The 12,838-nt window shown below is 42.0% G+C and overlaps 1 protein-coding gene across 1 annotated transcript in view; it reads left to right on the forward strand.

The window, feature by feature from the left end:
* The window catches only part of anapc1 (anaphase promoting complex subunit 1), a 60,440-nt gene that overhangs the window by 42,447 nt on the left and 5,155 nt on the right, over nt 1-12,838 (forward strand). The window contains exons 47-51 of the mRNA XM_082557932.1: nt 896-963; nt 1,114-1,252; nt 5,022-5,108; nt 10,593-10,688; nt 11,343-11,532. Of these exons, the coding sequence (XP_082414058.1) occupies nt 896-963; nt 1,114-1,252; nt 5,022-5,108; nt 10,593-10,688; nt 11,343-11,532 (580 nt within the window). The remainder of the gene's footprint in view (nt 1-895; nt 964-1,113; nt 1,253-5,021; nt 5,109-10,592; nt 10,689-11,342; nt 11,533-12,838) is intronic.

Below are 12,838 nucleotides of genomic sequence, written 5' to 3' on the forward strand. Positions count from 1 at the left end.
CCCCGAGGTACTTAAAATCCTCCACTTGGGGCAGTAACTGGTCCCTGACCCAGAGTGGGCACACCACCCTTTTCTGGCTGAGTTCCATGGACTCAGACTTGGAGGTGCTGATTCTCATTCACTCTGCTTCACGCTCTGCTGTGAACCACTCTGGTGCGAGCTGGAGGCCACCACCTGATGAAGCCAACAGAATCACATAATCTCCAAAAAGCAGAGACAAGATTCTGAGACCCCCCCAAGTGGAAGGCTTCCACCACCTGGCTACACCTAGAAATTCTGTCCATAAAAAAATTATGAATAGAATAGTTGAGAATAGGGCAGACCTAGATGAGTTCAATAACCACATGTCTGACTTATTGCAGGCTATACAGACAACACCCCTGCAATGGTTGTATAAGGATCGAATTGCTTATAGCAACGGGCCAGACACCCCCTACTCCCGAAGCACCTCCCTTCGGAACACTTCGAGGGACACGGTCGAATTCCAAATCCACAAAACACATGTAGACTGATTGGGCAAACTCCCATAAAGGGGGTAAAGAGCTGGTCTAGTGTTCCGCAACGAGGCAGAAAACCGCATTGTTCCACCTGCATCCAAGGTTCAACTAATGGACAAGACTCTCCTTTCCAACATCCTGGCATAGACTTTCCTGGGAAGGCTGAGGAGTGTGATCCACCTTTAGCTGGAGCACACACTTTGGTCCCCCTTGTCAAAGATGGGAATCTCACCCCATTCCTACCATCATCTGCTGTTCTCTAGAATAGAAGTTTGCAATCTCCTTATTAACAACACTGATTTCTTATGCCACCCAAAATCATTTTAACTGCAGTAAGCATTCCCTGGACCCTGGAAAAATCTCTTTTTTTGTAATTTTTGTCAATATATTTTTTTCAGGTAAAAGTGAAAGGACCACGTTACTGGGAACTGTCTGTAGACCTCAGCAAAGAAACACAGCATCTAAAGCAAGTATAGAGAGAACATGTATAACTTTGGTAGAGGTTTACAGTAATGATTTTGCTAAATGATAAGGACCATAATTCCTTCTTTTTATTGTAAATGTATAAGTGGAATTTAGACGGAAATGCGAATCTTACTTTTGTTATCTCTCTAAGGTCCATCTTGTCGAGAGATGGGGTGTTGTATGTAAAACTACGGGCTGGCCAGCTGCCCTACAAGGACGACCCTCAAGGTTGGAAGAGCCTGGTAGCCACCACAGTCAACCACCGCAGCTCTGGAGTCAAAGCCTTCAAGGTAAAACTGTCACACCAACCTGAAAAGCATAACGACATTATAGGGGAAGCTCAACATGAGCAGGCTTTCATTGTGTTAGGTAATGTGGCTAAACCTAAAACCCCAGTCAGAGAGAAGTTGTATTTGCAGTTACCTCCGGCTACAGTAATTTCCACTGCCATAACTTTACATTTGGGCTTCATTCATGATATTAGCAACGTAAGCAACTTCCTATGTATTAATCATATTCTCCCAGTAGAGGATTACACTTAAAATATGCTGTAAATAAAATGAATTGGAGAAAAATAGCTGATATTAAACTGAAAGTCTGAACATAATCTGTTTTTATTCATGTTATGTGTTCAGCTTATGTTACCATGGTGATTTAGCTGGTGAAAAAGCGAGCCATATTTGTGACACAAAAAACCCTGACTTAAAGCTCAGCATAGATGCTAACCGAAGCAACTGTGCTAAATGCAATAAATATCCACCTTTTTAAAAAATTAGATTAAGTTTGCTACTATCAGCCAGAGCATCTGCATTGTATTCTCTTTCTGTAGTGTACTTGTTAGTGGTGAGAGTTCATTAACATGTTGCAGGTTAATGAAGGCTTTAGTACATTTTTATGTAGATTTACAGGTTTTGTAAGCATTATCAAGCTTTTTTGTTTACGCTTTTCTCCTAATACACATAGACAAAAATCTACAGGTGGTGGAAAATTTTAGATGCGTTGTAGTTGAAGTGAGACAATTTCATATTACAAATTTGAAGAAGGAGTCCTATCGGGCTTGGTTAGCCTGTGGGACTCCGGAGGCAGCCGACAGGTATCGACAGGCCAAGCGGAATGCGGCTCGGGCAGTGGCTGAAGCAAAAACTCGGGTGTGGGAGGAGTTCGGAGAGGCCATGGAAAAAGACTTTCGGGCTGCCTCGAAGAGATTCTGGCAAAACCGTCAGACGTCTCAGGAGGGGAAAGCGGTGCTCTACCTGCACTGTGTATAGTGCTGGCGGAGCGCTGCTGACGTCGACTGAGAAAATTGTCAGGCGGTGGAAGGAATACTTCGAGGACCTCCTTAATCCCACTGACACGTCTTCCGAGGAGGAAGCAGAGTCTGGGGATGAGGGGAATGACCCGCCAATTTCCGGGGGCGAGGTCACTGAGGCAGTTAAACAACTCCTTGGTGGCAGAGCCCCTGGTGTTGATGAGGTCCGCCCCGAGTTCCTGAAGGCTCTGGACGTTGTAGGGCTGTCCTGGTTGACACGCCTCTGCAATGTTGCGTGGAGATCAGGGGCAGTACCTGTGGACTGGCAGACCGGGGTGGTGGTCCCCATCTTTAAGAAAGGGGACCGGAGGGTGTGTTCCAACTACAGGGGGATCACACTCCTCAGCCTCCCTGGGAAAGTCTATGCCAGGGTGATGGAAAGGAGAGTTCGTCCGTTAGTCGAACCTCGGATACAGGAGGAACAATGTGGTTTTCGTCCTGGTCGCGGAACACTGGACCAGCTCTTTATCCTCTCCAGGATACTTGAGGGTGCATGGGAGTTTGCCCAACCAGTCTACATGTGTTTTGTGGACTTGGAGAAGGCATTCGACCGTGTCCCTCGGGGTGTCCTGTGGGAGGTGTTGCGGGAATATGGGGTGTCTGGCCCATTGCTACGGGCCATTCGATCCCTATACAACCGTTGCAAGAGCTTGGTTCGCATTGCCGGCAATAAGTCGGACTCGTTCCCGGTGGGTGATGGGCTCCGCCAGGGCTGCCCTTTGTCTCCGGTTCTGTTCATAATTTTTATGGACAGGATTTCTAGGCGCAGCCAAGTGGCGGAGGGCTTTCGCTTTGGTGGCCTCAGAATCTCATCTCTGATTTTTGCAGATGATGTGGTTCTGTTGGCTTCATCGGGTGAGGGCCTCCAGCTCGCACTGGAGCGGTTCGCAGCCGAGTGTGAAGCAGCGGGAATGAGGATCAGCACCTCCAAATCTGAGGCCATGGTTCTCAGCCGGAAAAGGGTGGAGTGCCCACTCCGGGTCGGGGATGAGTTCCTGCCCCAAGTGGAGGAGTTCAAGTATCTCGGGGTCTTGTTCGCGAGTGATGGGAGAAGGGAGCCGGAGATCGACAGACGGATTGGGGCTGCAGCTGCAGTAATGCGGACGCTGCACCGGTCCGTCGTGGTGAAGAGGGAGCTGAGTGTAAAAGCGAAGCTCTCAATTTACCGGTCGATCTACGTCCCTACCCTCACCTATGGCCACGAGCTGTGGGTAGTGACCGAAAGAACGAGATCGCGGATACAAGCGGCAGAAATGAGCTTCCTCCGAAGGGTGGCTGGCCTCTCCCTTAGAGATAGGGTGAGAAGTTCGGCCATCCGGGAGGGGCTCAGAGTAGAGCAGCTGCTGCTCCACATCGAAAGGAGCCAGCTGAGGTGGTTCGGGCATCTGACAAGGATGCCCCCTGGGCGCCTCCTGGGTGAGGTGTTCCAGGCATGTCCCACCGGGAGGAGGCCCCGGGGCAGACCCAGGACACGCTGGAGAGATTATATCTCTCTGCTGGCCTGGGAACGCCTTGGTATTCCCCCGGATAAACTGGAGGAGGTGGCTGGGGAGAGGGAGGTCTGGGCCTCTTTGCTTAGGCTGCTGCCCCCGCGACCCGGCCCCGGACAAAGCGGATGAAGATGGATGGATGGATGGAAATTTGAAAAAAACAGCCATTTTATTCTTAGTTTTCTATAGGTTATCTTATTTTTTTGTCTTGTGTCTCTCCCTCTTTAATAGACTTTTTTTTTCCACACAGTGCCAAATGCAAAGCTCACCTCAACTTGCACCGCACCCTTGTTAGTTTGAGTCAGTTTGCATCTTTCCAGCGAGTTCATCTGCAAACGAGCTCCTTCAACAATTTGCTTACAGTACTGCACACAGCTTTCAGAAGCCTGAGATAAGCAAGGGTTTTAGTAGGGAGTCGGGTACTACTAACCCACAGACGCTCATGGTTCCCTTTTTCTTTTAGATTTATAATGCGCATTAATAACTATAGTTCAATCAACTGAGGGGCCAGATACATCTTAAAGATCCTGTGTCAGATCTTTGGTGTATATTTTCCTATTTCTTAAGAACATGACTTTCAGATACTGTTGATTTGCAGTGAATAGTTTATGGTTTTTTGGGGGGCGGGGGTTCTATACCAATTTAAGTTTTCCATTGCATTTTGCTTCTTACAAACCCTTCTTTAAAAATTGATTTGAAAACAGACAAACACATTAATAGGAGTGACTGGAAATGAATTGACCTCCTCCCCAGTGAATGCTTCTGTCCAGTCTTGGCAGGTTGTCACTAAATGTTCAGTAGGCAGCTGTGTGGTTGACAGACTATTTACTGGTTTCCTGATGGTCTCAGTGTATGCTGTCAATATACTTAGAAGTCCAGAGGGGGGAAAACAAACACTGTTTATTCCACTTGTCCACACTCATTCCCCCCCCCCCCCCCCCCCCCCCACTCAATTTCTTCTTCTAGTTTCCTCTTTCTTTCTGATCTTCCATGTTGCAATTTTGACACAGTCTCCTCTTTTTCCTCTGTTTTGTCTCGTGTTTATGTAACACTTTAAGATGAATTTGATTTGTTTAAAAAGTGTTAACTGCATAAGATTTCATTTATTTCTTCAGATCACATCTCTTGTGCCCCTTCCTTATATTAAATGTCTTCTTCTTTCAAATGCTTCTTTATCTGTCTTTTGTATCCTTCCTTTTCTCTCTTTCTCCTCCATATGTTAATTTATAGCAATATTACAATTGTTTTGTTTTTCTGCAGCCTGAAGCCATCTCTACGTTCACCTCTGAGCCAGCTCTTGTCTCCTTTGCCGAGCTCTTCTGTAAAACTTCTGAAGGAATGAAACATGTGAGTTTTACATCCAAAAATGGATACGGATACACTCTGAAGGCAGGTTTCCTCCATAATGGCTTATCCCTGCAGTCATGTTACTGTTGTGGGTGAGCAACAGAGAGCCTGTGGCTGGTTTGAACAAACACAAGGAGTATAATGGTATTGCAAAACACTCAGCCTTAAACAGATTTTTTTTTTCTTAAGAGATGCCAGCTCAGTGGTGAGTTATAGTTTACTGTAAGATTTCTAAAGCAAATGTGTTGAATATAAATGCAAACAAAAGGTAACAAAACGTGTTTTCATTTATCCAGATGCATCCAGCATTTTCCCTACTTTCTTTCTTTTTTTCTTTTTTTTTTAAACAGAACCGACCGTTTTTACCCCTCAGTCGTTAAAGGCTGATGGGTTATTATCGTCACCCCACCAGGCAGGGGGCTGGCTCCTGGCACCGGATATTAGTGAATGCGATAACCTGAGATCAAGGCGATGCAAGAGCTTCAAACTCTTGAAGGAGTTTGATTCTCAGTGACCTTGACCTCAAGGTCAAAATAGGTTTTCTGAAAATCTTTTAAATGCAATAACTGAAGAAGGAAATTCCAAATTAATAACATAGGTGCATCTACTAAAAATCTTGGATGAATTTGATTCTCGGTCACCTTGATCTTAAGGTCAGAGTAAGTTTTCTGAAATGCAATAACTTGAGAAAAAATGCAAAAATGCACCATAGCTGTGCCTACTAGGAGGCTGAGGGGTAGTACTTCGTAGTTGCCAGTATTTTTAGAGAGTTATTCCAGACAAGAGTTTGTCAATTTTCCCAGGAAGCCTGACCTTTCAAATATCTCACAGCTTTGTTGTTGACATAGTTGGCAATGAAATATAGTTACATTGTAAACAAAACTATTCTTCCCTTTAGAGTAAACAAGGAGCCATGATTGTGGAGGAGCTCTGACATAAGCAATGGAAAAATACAAAAAGCTAATAAAATGTCTTCCCAGATTCATGTTAGACAAAACCCAAATAGGTCAGTTTTGTGTTAGATAAACAACAATTTTCATACACCATGTATTCCTGTATCCTGATTCAGGTCTTGTGCAGGACAACCCATCCATGAGCATGATTTTATAATGTTACAAATATATTAAAAGGAATTGTTCTCTATATAAAGAATAAAGACAATTTCAGGAAACTGCTATAGCAAACGATAAACATAAAGATGAAAAATCAGGGAAAACTAACTACAAACAGCCATATCAGCCTTTAGAAGAGATTAGCTTAAATTAAAAGCATATAGGAAGCATTTACCAGACTCTGTATCAGTGTTTTATATGTTACAAACAAAACAAGTTTCAAGTTTCAAGTACAGCTACAGTATAGATCTTGGTAGAAATGTGGGAAATATTCAAGACCTTGACTTTGACTCAACATGCCAACAGGAGTAACAGGCATTCAATGGCCCTCTGAGGCCAGTCTGCATAATGCACATATGCTGAAGTTTTCCAAGTAGCATTTTTCCTGTATTCATTACTTTTAAGTCGAGTATATTGGTAAATATTTGCTGCTAGTTTGCAAATATTTGGTCATAAAGGCAAAGTATTGAATAAATTCAAAACTCACACAGGTTATTACCCCTTAACATTCCTGCACATTTTTAACATCTGTACTATATTTTACCTCAATTTTGACCTCAAAGTCACACATTCTGTGCCTTTAATGAGCTTAACATTGCTTTTAGCAATACATTTGGCAAAAGTGAAATCACAGAACTCACAAAAAAGATTGGCTTTAAAATAAGAATAGTTTTTAGGATATTTCAGTCAAAACAGGTTTGCATACAAGCTTAATGAAAAAAATAAACTGTAATGACGCCCAAAAAATGCTTACCTACAGCTTGATCTTATTAATCACTTGACTCTTATTTTGAGTAAAGTGGCTGCTTCGTCACATCTGGGTAATCTGTTAGATTGCACAGAGGTCATTGGTTTCAACTTGCATGGTGAAATGGAAGAAAATTAATCATGTTGAAGCATAGTGTTCTGTAATTAAATTTAAGAACAGGAGGACATCTCTTTGCTGTTCGTCTAGTTTTATCTGTTCAATCTCAGCATTTCTGCCTCTATATTTTCTACTTTTACTTGTTTATTAAATGTGAATATAGCCTGTAAATTCAGGAAATTGTTTTCTGGCGTGTAATTGCAAGATTCGTTGCTGTCTGGTATTAATGTGGGGTGAAATAGCTCCATGCCTAGATTTTAAATATACAGATCCCAACAGGCTCCGTATTTCTCCTTGTCAGTAGAGTGTGCCTAACATGAACAGATGGCCTTAAAAGTAATGAATTTAGTTTTTAATCAGAGTTCAGCCTCTATATAAGGAACTGATTAAGATGTGTTCTGTACAAACTTCAGTTAAATTCATACGATTTTAGACAGCGACACAATTTTAATACACTAAACATGTGGCTGATTGCAGGCTTTCAGCTTGAATTCAAGGGTTTTAACAAAAGTGTTGCATTCATTGTTTAGGAGAGAGAGACATTTTTACCCCTCAGCTGTGAAAGGCTGATGGGCTATTGTCATCACCCACCGGGCAAGCAGGCGGTGTGGTCAACCAAGTTTGTAAATGTGATAACTTGACAACGAAGAGATGTACGATTTTGAAATTGATACCAGCGGGTGTATCTACTAAAAATCTTCGGATCTGGCGACCTCGAGATTGAGGTCAGAGGTCAAGTTTTCTGAAAGTCTTGTGAATACGAATGAAACTCGAGAACAAGGCGACATAGGATCTTGAACATCCGTAGGTGTATTTACTAGGAGGCTGAGGCTGTGAAGGGATAGCCGTGATTCCAAATGCTGAACTTGCATTTGGTACCTTTGCCCTGGAAAGCCCAATGAGATGTTAATGCAAGTGAAAGAGGCCATTAGGATTAAAAATTAAAGTAAACCAATCACCTTTAAAAGAAGGAATCCATTGGTGAGCCAGTTAAGGAAAAACCCTTCACTAAATCTATCGAGAAGACTCCTTCATTGATGTAAATGCAGGGGGTTTACAACAAGGTGCAAGCCAGAAAACACTCAAAAGAGCCTGCACATTTCTGAGAAAAACATCCTTTGGACAGAAGAAAGATTAGCTTCCCAGAATGATGGAAAAGAAAAGTTTGGAGAAGGAGCTTATGATCTGAAGCATACTAATTCATCTGTAAAACATAGTAGGGACAATGTTATATGGTCATATAGGCATGTATAGCTGTCAAAGGAACTTGGTTACTAGTGGTTATAGATTATGTGACTGAGGAAGTAGTTTTAAAGTGCACAGGGCTATATTCTCTGCTCAGATCCAACAAAGTGCTTCAGAGTGGAAATAATGTTTGTGGAAATTTGTTAATAAAGCCTGCAGACACAATGAGTTGTAACAGCACCTTTATTTCAACTATCTCATGCATAAGGAGGGACGTCAGTCAGGGGGGCACTGAGAGTCGTCTCAAAGTTGATGGTCTCGGTGCTGGCTAAAACACACAGCTCTGTGAATCCTCCATTTTCTCCGCTTCAACAGCTGGTAGGACAAAGGTACCTTTTCCCTCAGGGGTGATCAGCCCATCCATGGAACAGTTGTTCAGCGACCATGTTTTTATTAAAGGATGTTATCTACCGCTCACCGCTTGTCTGCAGGCTTTAAATGGAAAACTTCCACAACATGGATAATGACACAAAACATACTCCAAATACAATGCAAAGGTTTGTCAAACGGGAGAATATGGACATTTTTCAGTGGCCAACAGTATAAGCAGTTAATGCACATACAGGGAGTGCAGAATTATTAGGCAAGTTGTATTTTTGAGGAATAATCTTATTATTGAACAACAACCATGTTCTCAATGAACCCAAAAAACTCATTAATATCAAAGCTGAATGTTTTTGGAAGTAGTTTTTAGTTTGTTTTTAGTTTGAGCTATTTTAGGGGGATATCTGTGTGTGCAGGTGACTATTACTGTGCATAATTATTAGGCAACTTAACAAAAAACAAATATATACTCATTTCAATTATTTATTTTTACCAGTGAAACCAATATAACATCTCCACATTCACAAATATACATTTCTGACATTCAAAAACAAATCAGCGACCAATATAGCCACCTTTCTTTGCAAGGACACTCAAAAGCCTGCCATCCATGGATTCTGTCAGTGTTTTGATCTGTTCACCATCAACATTGCGTGCAGCAGCAACCACAGCCTCCCAGACACTGTTCAGAGAGGTGTACTGTTTTCCCTCCTTGTAAATCTCACATTTGATGATGGACCACAGGTTCTCAATGGGGTTCAGATCAGGTGAACAAGGAGGCCATGTCATTAGTTTTTCTTCTTTTATACCCTTTCTTGCCAGCCACGCTGTGGAGTACTTGGACGCGTGTGATGGAGCATTGTCCTGCATGAACATCATGTTTTTCTTGAAGGATGCAGACTTCTTCCTGTACCACTGCTTGAAGAAGGTGTCTTCCAGAAACTGGCAGTAGGACTGGGAGTTGAGCTTGACTCCATCCTCAACCCAAAAAGGCCCCACAAGCTCATCTTTGATGATACCAGCCCAAACCAGTACTCCACCTCCACCTTGCTGGCGTCTGAGTCGGACTGGAGCTCTCTGCCCTTTACCAATCCAGCCACGGGCCCATCCATCTGGCCCATCAAGACTCACTCTCATTTCATCAGTCCATAAAACCTTAGAAAAATCAGTCTTGAGATATTTCTTGGCCCAGTCTTGACGTTTCAGCTTGTGTGTCTTGTTCAGTGGTGGTCGTCTTTCAGCCTTTCTTACCTTGGCCATGTCTCTGAGTATTGCACACCTTGTGCTTTTGGGCACTCCAGTGATGTTGCAGCTCTGAAATATGGCCAAACTGGTGGCAAGTGGCATCTTGGCAGCTGCACGCTTGACTTTTCTCAGTTCATGGGCAGTTATTTTGCGCCTTGGTTTTTCCACACGCTTCTTGCGACCCTGTTGACTATTTTGAATGAAACGCTTGATTGTTCGATGATCACGCTTCAGAAGCTTTGCAATTTTGAGACTGCTGCATCCCTCTGCAAGATATCTCACTATTTTTGACTTTTCTGAGCCTGTCAAGTCCTTCTTTTGACCCATTTTGCCAAAGGAAAGGACGTTGCCTAATAATTATGCACACCTGATATAGGGTGTTGATGTCATTAGACCACACCCCTTCTCATTACAGAGATGCACATCACCTAATATGCTTAATTGGTAGTAGGCTTTCGAGCCTATACAGCTTGGAGTAAGACAACATGCATGAAGAGGATGTGGACAAAATACTCATTTGCCTAATAATTTTGCACTCCCTGTATTTAGTGAACCTAAAATCTTTTGTAAAGCTTAGTAGTCTGAACTTAAATCACATCTATTTTTTGAGAGGGAGACATATTTTTCTGGATGTTGTGAGACCTTGAGCCTTGTCGAATTGCCACACGCTCACTCCATGTTTTGTCTTTGCAGAGAGAAGATACTCTAGTGTTGTTCTCAGCTATGCTGTACGAATGTGTGACGCAGGAGTGTCCAGAGATGCTGCCCACATATATTGCTATCGAGCAGGTAACGCAAACGCACAGATTATGTGAGAGAGAGACGACTCTTCCCTGTCAGTACATTTTAGCAATTGTAAAGCAATTAAACAACCAAGTAACAGTAACACAAACGTTCCAGAAGAGAAATTCCATGAAATGAAATACTAGTGTGTGTCAGGTTGGCTTAAGTTTTAAATGACTAAGTGAAATGAACTGAAAAAATATTTACCTTAAAGTTAGAAAATTCATTTACAAACACATAATATTCTTTGAATCATGGTTATCAAAAATCTAGACCAATAACAGGATATAACTACGTATATACATCATACAAATGTGTATATATATCAGATAAATTGGAAGGTGTATTAGAATGTTAAGTGGCCTTTCCTACTTTTTAGTTTTACCTGTTGTATTTAAAGTTCCTTTGTCTCATACCACAGAATCTTTATAGCCTGTTTTTCCCCTGGAGTACAGAGTTTTGCTTTGTTTTTTAAAATACAAATTCATACAGAAATAAAGCTGTGGCTAACAAACCACAAAAAAAATAAGCTAATGTCCTAATCAAATAATTTTGCAAGGTTTTTAAATGTCCACTGGTAGATACGCCTGACAGACCTTCAGTAAGTGCTCTACATCTGTTAAGACACATGAACACATTGCCTTTGCTGGTGTCTCTCAGGCAGTGTCAGCTCTGCGTCGGGGTGATTTGCTGCAGACCTTTCCCTTGTGGCAGTTGCGTCTGGTAGTGGAACTGTGGGACAGCAGGATGCAGCGAGGTCCTGCGAACCGCCGCGACACCCTGCTTACCTCTGAATTTCTGCCGGTCATGAAGAATGCGGTGGATGCCACACTCGACAGCTGGCTCAAAGGTGAAGAGAGATTACATGTTCAGAACTTTTCTTTAATTGGGTCCATAGTTTTATTTTGGGGGTTTTTGGACAAAGACACATTTTGCAGCTTTTCCTCCGTAAACCACAAGTGTTGAATTTGTATTTTTCATTGAGATAGAAGAAGAAATGAAGAGATACCAGTTCAAATGAAGGAGGCCATCTTTAGACTGAGAAACCAGAGTAAATCTATTAGAGAGGAACCACTTTAGGAGTGACCAGACAATCAATCCGGTGCATTCTTGAAACAGATGAATGCACTGGCCACCTCAGCAACACCCAAAGGCCTAAAAGAGCACAGAAGATAACTAAGTTACATAATGACGGAATTATTTCGGTGGTTAAGAAAAAAAACAACAACTTCACAACAGGGCTGTACTTGAAAGAATAACCTGAACCATAGGATATCATAACCCAAAGCACAGGATGACCTGACCCGAAGGATAAAGCAAGAGAAATCTAAGACTTTCTCAAGGCAATGGGATATTATTCAATGGTCAAGTTAGTCATCTGATCTTAACCTTGTAGAGCTTGCTTTTCAGTTATCAGTAAGGAAGCTGACTAAATATTAACTGATAATTTATGGCAAAGGGGTGGGATTAAATAAGTGTTTACTTCTTCCCACTCCCTTTCAACATGTAAATTAATCAAATAAAAAATTAATCAAAATTGAAGACAAAGCTGAACATAGAGACCCACAAACACACATTAGTTAAAGGCAGTTAGTAAACATGTAGCAGAGCATTTAAGGGGAAAGGGAATCCACTGTGACTGTGTGCAGAGGCATAACTACAAAAATGGTCTTCATTCAACAAATTGTGGGACTAACTGTAAGAGGGGTAATTCAAGGATTAATGAAGAGAGGTTAAATCTTACAAACCTTTAAACTAAAGAGTCTGTACTGAAACTAAAAATAGCCTAGTCAGGTCACAGAGGACTAATTGATAGTGTTTGATAAAAAATTTTAGCAGTTAAACCCAAGGTCACTAACTATATCTGCACTTAGTGTAGTTAATGATTAATCGAGATGTGTCAATCGTAAAAATTAATAATAAAAATGACTTATTTCATCCTGGATCAAACACTCAGGGTGCATTGCAGTCATGTATAAAAACTGTTTTATGTATAACAAGTATGCCCTACACCCCAAAAAAGCTGATGTTTTTTATGTGCGAAACAGGTCAGTTCCTGAGTTGAGGTTTTTGGTGTTTGCTTGCACAAACATCTGTCTTGCAAAGATCACATCTGTACCTAATTTCTTTTTACCCAAAGCGCTGCTGTTAAAATG

This window comes from Aulonocara stuartgranti, assembly GCF_965226115.1.
Source record: "Aulonocara stuartgranti genome assembly, chromosome: 13".
NCBI classification, from domain to species: domain Eukaryota; kingdom Metazoa; phylum Chordata; class Actinopteri; order Cichliformes; family Cichlidae; genus Aulonocara; species Aulonocara stuartgranti.